Source organism: Dendrobates tinctorius, unplaced genomic scaffold, assembly GCF_039654945.1.
Source record: "Dendrobates tinctorius isolate UK_male_01 unplaced genomic scaffold, ASM3965494v1 ptg000005l, whole genome shotgun sequence".
Taxonomy (NCBI): domain Eukaryota; kingdom Metazoa; phylum Chordata; class Amphibia; order Anura; family Dendrobatidae; genus Dendrobates; species Dendrobates tinctorius.
The window spans coordinates 6,781,823-6,801,588 of NW_027361673.1; the positions used below are offsets into that span (position 1 = coordinate 6,781,823).

At 50.9% G+C, this 19,766-nt stretch overlaps 1 protein-coding gene across 6 annotated transcripts in view; it reads right to left on the reverse strand.

Annotated features, from left to right (window-relative positions):
• Nucleotides 1-12,832, reverse strand: part of SGO1 (shugoshin 1) — a 53,286-nt gene extending 40,454 nt beyond the window's left edge. Inside the window, exons 1-4 of one of the 6 annotated variants that reach the window (XM_073568205.1) lie at nucleotides 12,638-12,832; nucleotides 908-1,069; nucleotides 638-834; nucleotides 267-371 (exon numbers count right to left, since the gene is read on the reverse strand). In XM_073568205.1, the coding sequence (XP_073424306.1) occupies nucleotides 267-371; nucleotides 638-834; nucleotides 908-1,049 (444 nt within the window). In that variant the 5' untranslated portion in view covers nucleotides 1,050-1,069; nucleotides 12,638-12,832. The other 5 variants (XM_073568176.1, XM_073568194.1, XM_073568184.1 and 2 more) reach the window with 5 other exon arrangements.
• Between the last annotated feature and the right edge of the window lie 6,934 nt (nucleotides 12,833-19,766).

Below are 19,766 nucleotides of genomic sequence, written 5' to 3' on the forward strand. Positions count from 1 at the left end.
GTCAAGTGTGACAGTGGCATGTAAGAGGCTAAAACTAATGCAATAAGAGTAAGCTCTGATCACATCAGTTACTGTTGAGTGAAGGGTATGTAACAGCTGCCACCCACACCGCATGGAGCAGGCTCATCTTGAGCACACGCCACACAGTGATTTTGCACAGCAGCTGTACATGTACGGGATCTGTCACTAAAAGGCTAAACCACGGAATTGTTTTATGTGAAGCCAGACTCCTGCATACAAGTCTGCCTTAGGTACTTAATACTCACTCCATCAGTGGAACACAAGGCATGTGCAGGGCCAAGTAGGTTGGCTGTCTCCAGCAAATTGTGAGTGACTTTGGCAATTATTTCCTTCAAGGAAGCAAACTTTGTCTAGGAAAAGTATTAAAAACAGCATAAACCATTATGAAAGCACCACATGTATTTGGTTAGTTAGCCCCTATAGAAAAACACTAACTGCAGAGATGAGCATTTAGAAGCAGATTCAGGATGCCCATTATTTCATGGTAACCCATGCATACAAGGGACTTCAATGATCACAGTTTATTTCTATGGCACCAACATGGCCTGCAATGCTGTACACAGATTGTAATCATTCAATTTAGAGTGAATCTGCAGACTATAAATATAACACTCACGTCTGATGTACTGTTCCCCTGCTGCATGGTCAGCTTCCTCCTTAAAAGAAAGATCTCACAGATCAGCCTCTGGTGTTCTCGCTTCAACTGGAGAATGAGATCCTGAGCCTGCCTGCTCTTACATTTCTCAGCTTCTAGAGCGAGAGCGAGAGCCTTATTGTTCGCCTGGAAACTTTTCACTGTTACAGAGCTGTTGCCTGAAGAGGAAAAGAATAAAATGTAATATTCACAACGTACCCCCCTCCCACAGATAAAAGGTAGAGCTCTTACCAATTATCTTGACTTTGGTGGATAAAGCCTTATTGACTGTGGCCACCTTTGCAAGCTTTTTTGTCCTTTTCTCTTTCATCCGCTCCTTTATGTCCTCCAGGCTGTCCTGAAAGCTCTTCTTTACACATCTTTCTTGAGCCATCTTTTCAGAGGCTCAGTACTCTGCAACATCACAATGAAAAAATGCATCAAATACATTGATCAAAAAATAATAAATATCAAGAGACCAAAACAAATCATCTTTCTGCATAAAACAAAAATACAGGGATTTATTGATGATGATTATTGTGCCATATTTAAGAATGAAGAGAATTTCTAAGTAATGACAAAAAAAAAAAAAAGTTTGAACATGACCCCACCTCTCTCACAGTCTGGCGATGTATAGGACACACACATCCCTGCTGCGGCCGTGTCACAAACTGCACGTAAGTAAATAGCAAGTCCACTGCTCCTCAAAGAGGTTTTCCAGAGACATGAAATGGATGACCTTTGTTATAAAATTATCGATATCAACTTAGTGGGGGTGTCTGACTCCTATCATCAGCGGTTATTAGCACAGGGCATAAAAGCTGATCAGCAATACATGGGAGCGGCCACCAAACAATGAACAAAGCAATGTAGGGCATGCCGATACAATGGTTACATCTGGCTGTAGGAGACATGAAGCTGCGATCATCCAATTGCCCGGCTGTCATGACAACCCATCGGTGCCCCGCAATCAAGTCACATGGGCGCAGATGGGCAGGAGTTGTGATGCGCTTCTGGACGACGGTCACTGATTGACAGCGGCATTTAACTGGTTAACAGCCGTGGGTGGATCCGAGATCCACACGCGTCTGTTAGAGGCACATGACAGCTGATCAGATCAGCTGTCCTGTACGGCGCAAGATTCAGGATCAGCATTGAAGCCTGTATCAAAGGCAGGGACATGACCTTTGACATACCTATACGTCAAAGGTTGTGAAGGAGTTAAAGCACCACTTTCAGAATTTTTTTTATTTTACCTCTGGACTGATGTCATTAATGTAAGTTCCCTACCCATAATATATTCACTAGCCTCAGTTTTCATCTGTTCTCGGAACCGCTCCGGTTGATCTTCTGCACGTTGTGACCTGTCAGATCGCTCCAGCGTTTGCTGGGAGAGCTGGAAGTCACTACTCAATGTAAAGTCTATGAGAGCCTCTTTCGGGCAGCTGAGTGCTTGTGACAGTTACCTCTGCTGATCAGTCAGAAGTGGCGGTCACAACATGGCGAATCAGGACCAGAGCGGCTCTGGGAACAACTGAAGACAGCAGCTGGTGAGTATATTGCTAGAAGCAGGTTTCCTTAGGGGCAACACTCCAGCGCTGAAAAAAAAAACAAAAAAATCTGGAGTGGTGCTTTAATGGTTTTATGGTCTAAATTTAAGAAAAAAAGACCCAAAGGAAAACCTTTAACAGAAGGATTTATAAAAGTGCAACCTTCACTAACTCCCATAAATGTATTTTTCCCTTTCATCTGTTTTACAGAGCATGCAATTTTCAGTACCCAGCAGAGGAAACTAGAATATCAAGCTACAGATTTGGATTTTCGATCAATTTATCAAAGTAAACTATTCTGCAAAGTAATTAACTGCAGAACCCAATTCACACTCGATGGGAAAAGTCCATGCATGTGTTATGGCTTGCTGCAGATTCTGCCATTTCAAAACTGAATTTCACTGTTGTTCAACCAACAGCGATTCGGCTGCCATCACCATGCACAACAAGGGGAAGGTTCATGCATTTGTAGGGATGAGGACGGTCGTACCCCGTTCCTACCCCTGACAATAGACGTGTCGTGTGAAAACTGTCGTGCGGTTTTATATTTAAATGCAATGTGTGCCTTATGTAATGTATTATGGTGATGTACAGCATGTGAAGTGTCAATACATAAAGCGAGTATCGCATAAGATATAGAATAAGGATAAAAGTTTTAGCATATAAGATGGGGAATGGTTAAGGATAAAACTAGACCAGTGGGAGGGCACTTGTGCTGAAAAAAGGGGAACACTTCCTGGTTGGAGGGAGTTCAGTGTCAGTTAGGCTAGTTTCACATTAGCGTTTTTTAGCGCTGCGCTTCGTGCGCAATAGAAACGCATGCAAAAAACATCATGCGTTTTATCCAGTTTGTAGCCATGTTAACTCAAAACGCATGTGATTTCAAACGCAGGTGTGCGCATGTCCATGCGCACACCTGCGCTCCCATAGACTGTAATGTGTTATTTTTGCGCATTCCGTGCTCATGCATTTTTTTACGCCGTTGGAGGACCCAAAAATGCAACAGGTTGCGTCGGGCGCACACTACAAAAAACCGCATGCGCACGAAAACACATACGTGTGCATGTAAATGCTAGACACTGCGCCCACCACGTTAAACAAAAGGGGCGCATGGACGCGCTGTGCTAAAAAACACTAAGGTGAAACCAGCCTTAGTGAAGGCCAAATTCAGGCGCAGTGGGTTGCTAGGGACCGCATGTGTTGCTTGTTCCAGGGAGGCAGGCATTACTGGGATCCTGAACGGTTGCGTGTGGGGGGGTGTGTGTGAGACTAATCAGGGGTTAAAAAGGTGCATTACCGCACACACTATATATGACAGTCAGAATAGGTGGGCGGTAACCCTGATGAAGAAGGTCGATTTGCCTTTGAAACGCGTACTTTTTTTTTCCCCAAGCCAGATTCCGTAGCCCAGCTCAGTGACGTTACACGCTGTCAAAACAGTGTTGGCCATTTCCCTGCCCAGCATCCAGGACGCTACCAGCCGGAGCGGTTCTGGCTCTGCCCGGCACGCTATACCATCTTCACCCCAGACACCGGAGTGCACCTGTATCACCACCTCAGCCTGCCCTGCACTCATCGATCTCCTTTGTGAAACATTCACCGTTTTCAGGACGGGAACCTGCTATCCAGCCAGAGTCAAGGTAAGCGTCCACGTGCTGCACTGCCAGTTTGTAACTGTGCACCACTGTTTTTTTCTATTGCAGATTATTTTGCACTACAACTGCTTTCATTATTCTGGGATAAGCGCCAGCTTTTTATATTGACACATGTACAACCATAGCTCAATAAAGGCCCACCTCATTTGTTACTACCATTTGTCCTTTTATTCTGCAGTTAATTTGGTACCTTCTTTCTATGCAATTTGATGTCATTCATGTAGAGGAAGTGGCTGATGGTCTTTCCGCTCTTGAACTTGTATCCATAGCCAGACTCTAATTATCTGGCTGAAGGGGTTCAAACCTATGCAGAACAGCAATGGGGACAGTACATTACTTTGGTATATGCCGCATTTGATGGTCACTTGTGCTAGTTGTCTTGAGTTGACTTCCAATGTTGTTCTCCATAGCCCCATTGAGTTTATGAGGAAGGTTCTTAATTTCCTGTTGACATTGTAGAGAGCCAAACATTGTAGAAAGCCAAGCATGTGAATCATAGGCTTTCCTGTAGTCAATCCAGGTTGTGCCGAGATTGGTCTGTCTGGATCTTGAGTCTTGAGCGACTGACCTATCTACAAGGAGCTGGTGCTTAGAGCCTCTGGTGTTGGTCTCAATGCCTTTCTAAGCTGAATTCATGTACTGGTTCATATGGTTCTGTAGTCTGGTGGCTATGATGCCTGACAGGAGTTTCCATGCTGTTGTAAGGCAGGTTATTGGTTGAATGGAACTGTTCCTTTGTGAGGATCCTTCATGATCAGCACTGTTCTTCCTTGTGTTAGCCAAGCTGGGTGGTGGCCTGCTTCTAGCAGTTGGCTCATCTACTTTGCCATGCGTTCATGTACCGCTGTTAATTTCTTTAGCCAGTAGGTGTGGATCATGTCTGGGCCAGGTGCTGTCCAGCTCTTCATGTTCTTGATGTTTGCTTCTGTAATGGTGACTGGTCCCTGCTCTAGGTGGTTACTGTGTTTCATTCACAGATCTTGCAGCCACATTGCACTGGTGTTGTGCGTTTTTTCCTTCTCCCATGTTCCTCCAATATTGTTCAGACTCTGCTATTGGTGGAGTTGCTGCCTTTGTGCTGCTACTCTAGTTGGGAGTACATCTTGGATGGTTCTTTGAAAAACAGGGCATATACCGTGGCCTCAGCTTCTCTAGTGTATCTCCATTGTCTTGCAGCGAGTGCTGTAAGCATTTTTTTAGCACTCTCTAGGGCTTCAGTTGGGGTCCAAGGGGGGGGCACTGTACTTCTGTTGTTCTTGCTGGTTGTATAGCCAAGCATTTCCATGATTGTTGAGGCAGTAGCATAGATCAGTTTATTAGTTTGAGTTATGGTGGTGGTAGGTATTGATGCAAGTGCTATATTGGCATCTTCTAGCATACTGTCTGGTGATGTTTCTTTGCTGAGCCTTGGCAGTCGATCTCTGGTATTGATGGTAGTTAGTTTATCGCAGATCTTGTGTTTCAGAACAGCTGCAGTGCTCTCTAGTTGCAGGATTGGATCAGGATCTTCAGGGGGTTGCACGTGTTGTTCTTCCAGGTCTTCATGTGGAGTGGATCTGCAGTGCAGTTGATCCATCTCAATTATGATACTAGATTTCTCTTTATGACATTGAAACGTTGGGTGACTAGTTATTTGTCAGTCAGTGGACATGCAGGTCTCGTATCCATCCAGAGTTTCCTCATGCGCTTCATATATCCTCTCTCATTTGGTCTGCTGTTATAGTAGCATTTCATCAGATCCAGCTTCTCTTGCCTTGTCCATGAATGGTTTGTTCAAGTAGTCCATTTATCACCAGATTGTCCCGGTTCCTTGACATTTGACACGGACCTTGTTAATCCGGGCGACGTACGAGCCGACATGACTCTCTTTGCTCATGACACTCATGTTTTATTGAGGTAGGCACTATATAGTGTTAGTAGTCTTGCCCAAGGACCACTACTGGTACATTATTTCCAAGAGGGAAAAGCTGAAATTTGAACCCCCAATCTCCCATGTCAGTGGTTGTGCACTTTTAAAAGCTATAACAGCCACCTAAGTATTATAGGGTTAGGAGCCTTAGAATAGAATTTATTTTAATTATATTTTATTCTCCTAGCCTTAGTATATAATTTATTTTATTCTCCTACACAAAATGCTTATTACACTACTAGATATGGTGGCTTGATTCTAACGCATCGGGTATTCTAGAATATGTATGTAATCGGTCACCCCATTTTTGCCCCATAAGCTGGGGCCACCGCCATCAGGGGCTTATCTACAGCATTCTGTAATGCTTAAGATAAGCCCCCGATAAAACATGAAAAATAAGAAAAACACGTTAGATTACACTCACCGGGGGGCGGTGGGTGTCGCGGTCCGGCGCCTCCCATCTTCATACGATGTTCTCCTCCTTGCTTCCCCCTCGGCTCCTGCGCACGCGTACTTTATCTGCCCTGTTAAGGGCGGAGTAAGTACTGCAGTGCGCAGGCGCCAGGAAAGGTCAAAGAGGTCCGGTGCCTGCGCACTGCAGTACTCCGCTCTGTCCTCAACAGGGCCGATAAAGTATGCGTATGCAGGAGCTGGGGGAGAAGCAAGGAGGAGGATGTCATCGTATGAAGATGGGAGGCGCCGGACGGGACGGCGACACCCATCGGACAGGACTCAACGCCGGGGTGAGTATAATCTAACTCTTTTTTTCTTATCTTTCAGGTTTCATCGGGGAACCGTCGGGAGATCAGCGGCGGTAGCGGTGACGTGCGTAGTTCGAATTCCGCGCCAATTCGCGGCCGCACTGCGCCTGCCGCTGATTGATCGTGGCCGGCCGGGCGCGACCAATCAGCGACGCGGGATTTCCGTTACAGACAGAATTAGATGATTATATAGTAGATGCCAGAGGAATAAAACGGTCTGTCCTTTAAAAAAGACTTTATGCCGTACGATGCAATGGTTATGGATAATTAATAAATGTAATGGCCATATCTTCATCAGTTCCTGGAATGTAAATACAATCTAATATACAGAAAAGATTTAAACTAGTACAGCAGCCTGTAGGATGTGTCACTAAAGCATCACAATATATATCACATAGTGACCACATAATAGAAGGGAAAAAAAAATAAAATCAGAAATGGCAGAATCGTTGGATTTCGCCACTTAACCTCCCACAAGACTACAATAAGGGTACGTGCACACTGCACACGCTGCGGAATCCGCACGGATTTTGCAAAAACCGCAGATAATCCGCAGGTCCAAAGACCTGCGGATTATCTGCGGTTTGGTCCTGCGGATTCACTATCTCCACAATGGTGGAGATAGGAACCCGCAGCGGTTTCCGCAGAAAGAATTGCATGTCAATTCTTTCTGCGGATTCAAAACCGCAGCAAATCCGCGCGGTTTTTTCCGCAGCGTCGGCACAGCGTTTTTTTTTTTCCCATTCAAATGAATGGTACTGTACACCGCAGCTAAAACTGCTGCGTGTCCGCAGCGGCCAAAACCGCTGCGGAAACGCAGCGGAATCCGCAGCGTGTGCACACAGCCTAAGGGGGTCAGAAAGTCCCCAAATGCCAATGCTGATGACCCAGACTCCAACCAAAACAAACCAGTCCTGATAAAACAGCACATTGTACCAATGCTTCGTGAGACTACAACTCCCAGCAAACTTCACCCCCAAATGCCATGGGATGCTCGCAGCTATAGCTCTTCTGCAGCGGGGGTGAGAAGACCTCCAGAACTCAGCGGTGTCAGTCAGGAGAAGATAAAATGCACAACATGAGGAACTGCAGACCCCAAGACACAGAAAAGCCGCTCTTGTACCTGACAGCAACTCCGTATGTGGCGCCCCTGAGGGTTCAGTCTCTCAGAGGGGAATGCACCTCCTCCTGAGGTGTGGTACCTGTTGTGAGTTCATTCTCCCCTCCGTCACTGAGGCCTGGTGAACTCCCTATTCTAGTGAAGGAAGGTAGTGAGCCTGATTATCAGGCACCTGGGACTAATGAAGACGATTGGCTGAGTGGAGTCACTGACTGGATTTAAGGCAGCCTACTCCCTTTCTGCCCTGCGGGTGATTTCTCTTTGGACTCGAACACCAGTCTGATTCCTGCTCTCCTAAAGCTAAGTTTTCTGTTTTGCCTTTTTGCATTTAAGATTTGTTTTTGTTTTTCTTGCTTTTTGGATTCTGCCACTCCCTGCTGGAGTGTGCAGTGTTCCGTTAGCTCTGTCTTCTGAAAGTACCTGAGTGCTGATTTAGTTTTTGAAGCTTAGTTGCTTCAGGGCCATTTTTATATCGGCTTGTTGGCTTTTGTCTCTGATAGGGTTTTGGCAGATTGCAGACAGCAGCCTTCCTATCCGTTCCTATCTAGGTAGTTTTTGGCCCCGTCTTTGCTCAGCCTGTCTTTCTGTCTGTGTAAGTGTTTTCATCTTGCTTCACCGTCATTATATATGGGGGGCTGCCTATTGCTTTGGGGTCTGCTCTGGGGCAGTTAGATTTCCCCTTTCCTGCTTTAGGCCTATGTATCTCTCCGGCTGTGATCGAGGGGTCTAGGTCATTGTAGGAACCCCCCACGGCTACTGCTAGTTGTGTTGATGGGTTCAGGGGTCTGCAATCTGATAGTTGCCAACTTCTCTGGTTTTCTGGACTTAGCTAGCATTTCTGTTTTTGCCTCCTACGGTGACTCAATCATAACAGGTACCCCACTATTCAGGCAAGGTGGAGACACCTGACCACACTCCAACACCTGCATCCCACACAACATAGTGTAGCAAAGCACCCTTGGTGGCTCCCTGCTTGGAACACGAAGCGTGCTGGGAGGCGGGTGGAGTTTAGTTTGCACTAAAAGAGCGGGAAGAGGATAGGAATTAGGCAGTTAGTCACAGGAGTGTGACGAGGTCAGTCTGTGAAAGGAGATCCCCTGAGTGGGATGGATGAAGGAAGTGCTGCAGCCGACCTCAGTGATCTGGGTCCGCTGGCACAGGAAAGGAATATTAATAGAAAGTCTGACTCTCCATAAGAAGGAAAGAATTAGTACCGAACGTAAGGAGAAGAGAACCCTTCCCAAGTTCTAAGCGCAAGGCCGGGGTCCGGTCCCCGAGGTTGTATGGATACTAATGGTCCTGCAGCAGACACCGGAGGAATAGAAGTTGTCACCACTTTATTCCCACACCAGACTTGGGGAACAACAGAAACGATAGTGAGCCGGGACTTGGTAGCAAGGAGTCCCCAAAGCAGGCTACAGCTGTCTGCCGTACAAGTACAGTTCATAGAAACATCTGACAGGAGGAACTCCAGTGTAACTCAGTACTGTGAGTACTTCACTAAAGGCGCTAAGAGGGAGACGTTCAGAAAAGGCACATATGTTGGCGGAGTGTTAGAACGGAGTACTTCATCTTGCCCGGAAGTTGGCTGAGCTCCTGACCCGGAGGACAAGGCACGGATGCGGGCTCTGGTGCCATAACAGACTGAGTAAAGATTTGGAACTACATGCCCCGGTGTCCTCCACTTATTCCTACGTCAACCTGCCCAGCACTGCTACAGCCCTTGCGCCCGACACTACATCATGTGTCACTTCACCTACTCTGCCCTGGGACTACAGCCCTGCCTGTGGAGGGCTATAACATCATTGCTGCACCACACCATCTGTCCCAGAGGATCTGTCTGCAGCGTCGGCTCAACATCTTCATTGCCGAACACCACAGGTGGCGTCACGACTCATTCATTCAAAAACTCTAATCATCATAAGCACACTGAACATTTCCCCCCTTTTACATTGGGCGCCCAGGGCCACGGGCCAGGTCCCAGCGGCCGTGACATCTCCCATTGAAGCTCATCGGGCCCGGTACCGAGTACCCCACAGACCTGGAAGGGCGACCCACATACACTGCCCCACCTCACAAGGGGGTCCCCTGTGTCAGCCCCATACAGAGCTCCTCCTGCCCCTGCTCACACGGGGGTCCCGTGTCAGCCAAGTACTCTGCTCCGCCTGCCCCTTCTCACACAGAGGTCCCCTGTGTCAGCCCTGTACACTGCTCCGCCTACCTCTCCTCACACTGGGGTCTCCTGTGTCTGCCCCATACACAGCTCCACCTGCTCCTCACACGGGGGTCCCCTGTGTCAGCCCCATACACAGCTCCACCTGCTCCTCCTCAGACGGGGGTCCCCCGTGTCAGCGCCATACATTGCTCCGCCTGCCTCTCCTCACATGGGGGTACCCTGTGTCAACCCCATACACAGCTTCACCTGCCTCTCCTCACACGGGGGTCCCCTGTGTCAGCCCCATACACAGCTTCACCTGCCTCTCCTCACACGGGGGGAGTCATTCCCACAAACAGCTTCACCTGCCCCTCCCCACATGGGGGTCCCCTGTGTCAGCCCCGTACACAGCTTCACCTGCCCCTCCTCTCATGGGGGTCCCCTGTGTCAGCCCCGTACACAGCTTCACCTGCCCCTCCTCTCATGGGGGTCCCCTGTGTCAGCCCCGTACACAGCTTCACCTGCCCCTCCTCTCATGGGGGTCCCCTGTGTCAGCCCCGTACACAGCTTCACCTGCCCCTTCTCACACAGGGGTCCCCTGTGCCAGCCACGTACACAGCTTCACCTGCCCCTCCTCTAATGGGGGTCCCCTGTGTCAGCCCCGTACACAGCTTGACCTGCCCCTCTCACACGGGGGTCCCCTGTATCAGCCCCGTACACAGCTTGACCTGCCCCTCCTCTCATGGAGCTCCCCTGTGCCAGCCACGTACACAGCTTCACCTGCCCCTCCTCACACGGGGGTCCCCTGTGTCAGCCCCGTACACAGCTTGACCTGCCCCTCCTCTCATGGGGGTCCCCTGTGTCAGCCCCGTACACAGCTTGACCTGCCCCTCCTCACACGGGGCTCCCCTGTGTCAGCCCCGTACACAGCTTCACCTGCCCCTCCTCTCATGGGACTCCCCTGTGTCAGCCCTGTACACAGCTTCACCTGCCCTCCTCACACGGGGGTCCCCTGTGTCAGCCCTGTACACAGCTTCACCTGCCCTCCTCACACGGGGGTCCCCTGTGTCAGCCCCGTACACAGCTTCACCTGCCCCTCCTCACACGGGGGTCCCCTGTGTCAGCCCCGTACACAGCTTGACCTGCCCCTCCTCTCATGGGGCTCCCCTGTGTCAGCCCCGTACACAGCTTGACCTGCCCCTCCTCTCATGGGGCTCCCCTGTGTCAGCCCCGTACACAGCTTCACCTGCCCCTCCTCACCTACGGGGCTCCCCTGTGTCAGCCACATACGCAGCTGCCTCTCCTCACACGGGGGTCCCCTGTGTCAGCCCCGTACACAGCTTCACCTGCCCCTCCTCACATGGGGCTCCCCTGTGTCAGCCCCGTACACAGCTTGACCTGCCCCTCCTCTCATGGGGCTCCCCTGTGTCAGCCCCGTACACAGCTTCACCTGCCCCTCCTCACCTACAGGGCTCCCCTGTGTCAGCCACATACGCAGCTGCCTCTCCTCACACGGGGGTCCCCTGTGTCAGCCCCGTATACAGCTTCACCTGCCCCTCCTCACATGGGGGTCCCCTGTGTCAGCCCCATACACAGCTTCACCTCACACGGGGTCCCTTGTGTCTGAACCATACACAGCTTCACCTGCCCCTCCTCACACGGGGGTCCCCTGTGTCAGCCCCGTACACAGCTCCACCTGCCTCTCCTCACACGGGGGTCCCCTGTGTCAGCCCCGTACACAGCTCCACCTGCCTCTCCTCACACGGGGGTCCACGGTGTCAGCCCGGTACACAGCTTCACCTGCCTCTCCTCACACGGGGGGAGTCAGCCCCACAAACAGCTTCACCTGCCCCTCCTCACATGGGGGTCCCCTGTGTCAGCCCCATACACAGCTTCACCTCACACGGGGGTCCCTTGTGTCTGAACCATACACAGCTTCACCTGCCTCTCCTCACACGGGGGTTCCCTGTGTCAGCCCCGTACACAGCTTCACCTGCCCCTCCTCACCTACGGGGCTCCCCTGTGTCAGCCACATACGCAGCTGCCTCTCCTCACACGGGGGTCCCCTGTGTCAGCCCCGTACACAGCTTCACCTGCCCCTCCTCACATGGGGGTCCCCTGTGTCAGCCCCATACACAGCTTCACCTCACACGGGGTCCCTTGTGTCTGAACCATACACAGCTTCACCTGCCCCTCCTCACACGGGGGTCCCCTGTGTCAGCCCCGTACACAGCTCCACCTGCCTCTCCTCACACGGGGGTCCCCTGTGTCAGCCCCGTACACAGCTCCACCTGCCTCTCCTCACACGGGGGTACACGGTGTCAGCCCGGTACACAGCTTCACCTGCCTCTCCTCACACGGGGGGAGTCAGCCCCACAAACAGCTTCACCTGCCCCTCCTCACATGGGGGTCCCCTGTGTCAGCCCCATACACAGCTTCACCTCACACGGGGGTCCCTTGTGTCTGAACCATACACAGCTTCACCTGCACCTCCTCACACGGGGGTCCCCTGTGTCAGCCCCGTACACAGCTTCACCTGCCCCACCTCACACGGGGGTCCCCTGTGTCAGCCCCGTACACAGCTTCACCTGCCCCACCTCACACGGGGGTCCCCTGAGTCAGCCCCGTACACAGCTTCACCTGCCCCTCCTCACACGGGGGTCCCCTGAGTCAGCCCCGTACACAGCTTCACCTGCCCCTCCTCACACGGGGGTCCCGTGTCAGCCCTGTACACAGCTCCATCTGCCTCTCCTCACACGGGGAAGTCAGCCCCGTGCACTGCTCCGCCTGCCCTTTTACATGGGGGTCCCCTGAGTCAGCCCTGGACGTTACCTGTAACTCCTCGGTGCTGTACGGCAGGCAGTGTTTACACGCCGCTCCGGTTCCGGCCGCAGGAAGGAACACAACTCTCTAAAGCCAGTAATAATTGCCGACAGTTCAAACGTGAACGCCGCGCTTCGTGATTCGCTGCACAGCTCGTCACACGTGACCCTAGCGGCTCTGGCTTCGTGACCCGGAAGCTGTCACTGTGGGTGTAGCCAGACGCCATGTTTGTTGTGGGCGTACAGCCAGACGCCATGTTTGTTGTGGGCGTATAGATGAGAAATAGTTGCGTTTTCCAGTGAGTCCTGCCAGTGTCAGCTGTTTTTAAACTCAATCCCATGTGAAATAATATATGGCAAGTAAGGGCATGTGCACACATTGCAGATATGTCTGCAGAATTTTCTGCACAGAATCTGCACCTCTTGGCAGAAAACGCAGGTAAAAATCCACGCATTTTGATGCGGATTTTCATGCGTTCATTTCATGTGGATTGTATGCGCTTTTGTAAGCTAAATAGAGATATGTTATTTAACAAAAAAAATTTAACAGACCCCCGCACAGCCCCGCCAGACCCCCCCCACACGCACACACACAGCACATACACACCATACACGCACACAGTCACCGCCAACACCCTATACACACACACAGTCATCGCCCACACTCCGCCCACACTTCCCTTCTCCCGATCTGCAGCATTTCATCCGCAGCAAAACCACAGATCTTTTTTAGACCTGCGGTTTTGCTGCGGAAGTGCCCGACTCACTGCAAGTCAATGGGTGCAGAAACGCTGCAGATCCCCACAAAGAATTGACATGCTGCGGAAAATAAAACGCTGTGAATCCGTGGGTTTTTTTCCGCAGCGTGTGCACAGCGTTTTTGATTTTCCCATTGACTAACTTTGTGTGCACAATGCACTGCGGATTTGAGGCAATTCCGCGTGTCCAATAACGCCGCGGAAACGCATCAAAAACCGCAACATGTGCACGTACCCTAAGGTAGAAAGCGGGTCTGCGCATTTGTTGACAATGGGAATAATTACACTCAGGACCACTAGATGCATAGTTCTGGTGTATGACATATGGATAGCTTGCGGCTACATCTGGGATTGTTGTGTGGCGCCCCTGAGGCTCAGTCGCCATAGACAGAGGCGTATCTAGGCTCTCTGGCACCCGGGGCAAGAATTCGGTTCGGCGCCCCCCACCCGCAAGTACATATGCGACTTGCACACTTAGCCATGTACCCACGAGCTGCTCCTCCTAATGCTCTCAATGTTCAGTAAAAAACTGAGAGAAGCAGGAAGAGAAGCTCGTTGTCAAGTATGAAAATCGCACATGAGTGAAGTGTCCATGTGATGACTACTGGAACCTGCAGAGCTGAATCCTGACATTGCAGCTTCTGAATTCTCGCAACGAATGCACTGCACACATTTAGGATTCTCCCTTGCCGATGTACAGTCATGTCAGCACAAGTATGTGATTTATATACTTCTGGCCACATTCCGACTAGACGTGCCCGGCCTCGCTCCGTTCACTTTCATTGAGTGAGGCCACACATGTCTAGTCAGCATGTGACCGCATAGATGTAAATTACCGGCATGAGAGAATCCTGACAGCGTTCAGTGAGCACTGTGAGAATTCAGACGTCTGCAGTCACATAGAATGACTGCAGACTCCGTACAAACCTGGACAACCCCTTTAATGTTCCTAACAAATAAAAACATGAGAATTAGTCAGTATCACAAATAACATTTACATCCAAGTACCTTATAGATGACGTCGTCTCTGCAGTCAGTCTCCTTTTCTTCTAGACCCCATGATGAGTTTTCTCATCCACAGCCGTCTCTGTAGACTTCCATCTTCTCCGGTCTTCTGCAGCAAATCTCCACACGACGCCCTTAAAGATAGAAGTGTCATTATAATGCTCCTGAATAAAAATATCTGCAATATACTGTCGCCTCACACTATTCCCCTCCCTCCTCATACTGTCTCCTCTAACATCCCACCTGTTCACCATACTGTCTCCTCATATATTTACCCCCTCACTCTCTATACTGTCTGCTCACACATATCCCCGACTCCCCATACTGTATCCACTTACATTAACCCATTCGCTCCCCATACTGTCTGCACCAATCCCCCATACTGTTTCCTCATACATACTCTTTATTTTGTGTCCTCAAATCTCCCCACACATTAAATCCCCCCATCCCCAATCCCCCACATACATTAAGTATCCCCATCCCCATTCCAAATCCCCCCACACATTAACCCAATCCCCACTCATTAACCCCCATCAGCACTCCAAATACCCCCACACATTAACCCCAACCCCACTCATTACCGCCCCCATACATTAACCCCCATCCCCATTCATTAACCCCCGCACACATTAACCCAATCCCCACTCATTAACCCCATCACCACTCCAAATCCCCCCACACATTAAATAACCATCTGCACTCCAAATACCCCCACACATTAACCCCCATCCCCATTCATTAACCCCCACACACATTAACCCCCATCCCCACTCATTAACGCCCCCACACATTAATCCCCATCTATTAACCCCCGCACACATTAACCCAATCCCCACTCATTAACCCCCACACACATTAACCCAATCCCCACTCATTAACCCCCATCACATTAAATAACCCCATCTCCACTCCAAATCCCCCCACACATTAACCCCATGGCATCCCCACTCATTAACCCCCATCCCCACTCTAAATACCCCCACACATTAACCCCATGGCATCCCCACTCATTAACCCCCATCCCCACTCTAAATACCCCCACACATTAACCGCCATCCCCTCTACAAATCCCCCCCATCTCCACTCATTAACTCCCCCTCATCTCCCATCTTCGGTGGTTCTTCAGCTCCACAGTGGAGCACACTTACCACCAGCGTTTGCTTTGTGCGCCGGGGAGTGACGTCAGCAGCGTGATCACATGACATGATCACGTTGCTGACGTCGCTCTGGCCCGGCGGTCAGAGCTTCAATTGTACAGGCGTCTGTATAGACGCCAGTACAATTGCTCCCTGGGAGCCGGCACGGCCTCCTTCTCTGCGCCGGCTGTCAGCTTGACAGCTGACACAGAGAACCGCCGACTCTCAGGCGGGGGCGGAAGAACGCAGCCGCCAGGGAGGACACTGCGGACCGCTGCATTAGGCGGCCCGACTGCGCCCCCCTGCTGGCTGCGCCCGGGGCAACTGCCCCGGCTGCCCCCCCCTAGATACGCCACTGGCCATAGAGGTACTGCACCTTCTCCTAAGGTGTAGTGCCCCACCATCCAGGTAAGGTGGGAACTTCCCACCACACTCCAACACCTGCATCCCACACACAGGATAGTTCAGCAGGGCCACAGTGCAGCTTTAGGCTCAGGGTGTAAAAGGAGCACCTTTCGTGGAACCCTGCTAACTAACACGAGATGTGCTGGGAGGTGGGTGGAGTTAGTATAAAAATAAGGGGAAAGATAGAATTACTAGTCAGTCAGACCGAGAGGTTAGTCTGGGGTGAGTCCCAGAGGAGAGGAGAGAAAGAGCTCACTCAGACAGGAGTGAGGGATCCCTGGAAGAAGGGATGGAGGAAAGAGTGCTGCAGCTGCCTCAGTGACCTGAGCCAGCTGGCACAGGAAAGGAAGAGAGAAGGAGAGACAGAGAACTGTAATCTGCATTTCCATAAGAGAGAGAAAGACAAGCACGGAACGAAGTGGAGAGAGAACAGAGAGGAGGAATGGGTTGGATAGGAATCTTGCCTATAGGTTCTCAGCGCTAGGCCGGGGCCCGGTCCCCGAGGTTGTATGGACACTTATGGTTCTGCAGCAGACACCGGTGGAGTAGTTGGCTGTACATGCACTACTCCCAACCAAGACTTGGGACACAACAGCAAAACGGATAGAGAGCCGGGATTCAGGAGAAGGGAGTCCCCGAAGCAGGCTACAGCTGTCTGTCATACAAGTGAGAGAGTTGTTAGGAACATCTGACAGTAGGAACTTCAGAGTAACCACGGTACTGGAGCTCTTCACATTAAAAGCCTCAATAGAGGAGTCGTTCAGGAAGGACACTTTGGCGGGGTGCTGGTAGGGAGAGTCTGATATTGCCTGGAGGTTGGCTGGGCCTCTGCCCTGGAGGACACGGTACCGAAGCGGGCACCTGTGTGCACTACGAACTGTGAGTAAAGCTTTGAAACTGCAAGCTCTGGTGTCCTCCAATCATTCCCGCATCAGCACCGCTACAACTGGGTATTAACATCTACACCATCCCGTGCCCTTACTCCTCCATTGTACTTTCACACTGCCCTGGGGTTACAGCTTCACCTGTGTGGAGCTACACCATCTAAGCTGCGACACACCATCAGCCCCAGAGGATCTGCATGCAGCGTTGGCTAACATCTTACTTGCCAAACACCACGGGTGGCGTCACGAACTTTACCTTACAAACAAACATCACCGCCATTGATATTGGGCGCCCAGGGCCATGGACCGGGTCACCGCGGCTGTGACACCACATCGTCCCCCTGACACCGGCCCGGTACCGAGTACCCCACAGCCCTGGGTGAAGCGCGGGGGCGACCCAATTTTGGCATCACGAACAGGATGATGAGACCCGACACCATCGGGTTCTGTCTGCCGGAAATTTATTGAACTTTGAAAATGTGCAGAAGACCTGATTTGATAGACTGTAAAATGGACATTAGAAATGGCCGCTGGCGCGGAGAAGAAGGGTGTGAAGAGATAGGAGGTCCTAAGAAAAGACCGCGAAGAGTGTTAGGCCTGCCCTGCCTGAATTATTATGTGACAGATACATGGCCCACCCCCCGTGGAGTTCGGATGCTGGCTTGGTATGGAGGCGCTGGAAGAAGACGCCGCCCCCAGAAGGAGGGGCAGAAGAAGCCAGTGGCGGGAAAGGGGCCGAGGCAGGAAGAGAAACGCCAGAGCGCCATCTTGGAGAGCAAGGGAAGGAGGCCTGTGGAGCGCGGGAAAGTATATATCCCTGGCGCCATGGCTGACGGCTCCAACCCTGATTCTAGAATGGACTGCCGGCAATTAGCCAAAGAAATAATTGAACTGACTACCTGTCTGCAGCTGAGACAGGAGGCCTTGAGGAGGCTGAGACGACAGAGCACCCGCGGTACCCCCTCCACCGGTACTCGCCGCTGCGGCACCGGACCTTTTCTGGACAGACCTTGCGGAGCTTGGAGCCGCTGCCATGCCATCAGCGGCGGACTCCGTTCCCTCCTTGCCGCTAATACCGGAGGAGTTGTATGCAGCCCCGGGAGCTGAAGCGGAGGGAGAGGAGCCCCCGTCTGGACCTGGCGCAGCTGCGCAGGTCCCGCCAGTGACCCCCGCGGAACCACAATCGCTGTGGGCTCCACCGCCATCCCCGGTATCCCACCGGGCGGCACCAGCTACCACCACACCTGCACCGGAGCAGAGGCCGCACCGCCGGGAACCCCCAGGTATATATCACGGCCTTCCTAATGGGTTGATGGGGAGGAGGAGGACCCTGCTGCTGGGGGTACGGCTGGAACCAGTGCGCCCGATCCGACATCTACAAGTCAGAGGGGAATCTGGATCGGGGTTCCCTTTGCCTCAACTTCAGGATCCTTTACCCAGAGCCCGAAATCCAGATGAGGATACCACGTATGAACACAGTTCAGTTTCCAGAACCCCAGGAGGGGACCACTATTAAAAAGATTTTTCAATTTCCACAATCTCGTTACCCAGGAGGGTTTGTTGCACCAGTTGTGCTCTTTTGTTTATTTTGTTGCCTAGTTTTGATTGGCAGCGTTATTTTCAAAATAGAACTAAGGAGATCATAGACGCTGATTGATCCGAACTTACATTGTAAATAGTTTGCACCTCTTTAGGTGCACTTTCTTGGTTTTACATATAGAGACACTTTGCGAAGATGATGTTTTTGCATGGACACTTTTCGAAGAATGATGTCTACCTCAAAGGACACTGCAAGAGATCCCGGCTGGGAGCGGTGTCCAGCGCTTACAAGAATATTTGCAATATTTTACTGAAAAGTATTTGATAATGTGTTTTATGAGAATGTTGATATTTGAGAAATGGCTTTTATATAGTGAGAATTAGGAATATCTGATATAGAGATGAGCAATGTAGATGAAGAATTGATAGACAGGTGACAGACCAGGTATTTGAGGTCGGTGTCTTGCGTCTAGTAGAATGAGAGAAAAATAAGAATACAGTGACAGAAGAAGAGAAAGTGATAAGGAAATGTGTTACAGAGAATAGCACTTTGAAAATGAGAATTGCACTTAGAATTGAGAATTAATTGCACTGTTTAATATAGAATTTTTGATAGGATTGTTAGTAACGTTCAAGAAGAGTACCTCCTATATTAGGAAGCTTAGAGTAAGAAAAGTTATTATGCAATATAAAATTTTTTGTATGTTTCTCTGCTGTATGCTGTGTTTTCTTGCAGCCCGCGGACGTGCTGTGTTTAAGGGGGGGAGTGTGGCGCCCCTGAGGCTCAGTCGCCACAGAGGTACTGCATCTTCTCCTAAGGTGTAGTGCCCCACCATCCAGGTAAGGTGGGAACTCCCTGCCACACTCCAACACCTGCATCCCACACAAAGGATAGTTCAGCAGGGCCACAGTGCAGCTTTAGGCTCAGGGTGTAGAAGGAGCACCTTTCGTGGAACCCTGCTTCGTAACACAAGATATGCTGGGAGGTGGGTGGAATTAGTATAAAAAGAAGGGGAAAGATAGAATTACTAGTCAGTCAGACTGAGAGGTTAGTCTGGGGTGAGTCCCAGAGGAGAGGAGAGAAAGAGCTCACTCAGACAGGAGTGAGGGATCCCTGGAAGAAGGGATGGAGGAAGGAGTGCTGCAGCTGCCTCAGTGACCTGAGCCAGCTGGCACAGGAAAGGAAGAGAGAAGGAGAGCCAGAGAACTGTAATCTGCATTTCCATAAGAGAGAGAAAGACAAGCACGGAACGAAGTGGAGAGAGAACAGAGAGGAGGAGTGGGTTGGATAGGAACCCTGCCTATAGGCTCTCAGCGCTAGGCCAGGGCCCGGTCCCCAAGGTTGTATGGACACTTATGGTTCTGCAGCAGACACCGGTGGAGTAGTTGGCTGTACATGCACTACTCCCAAC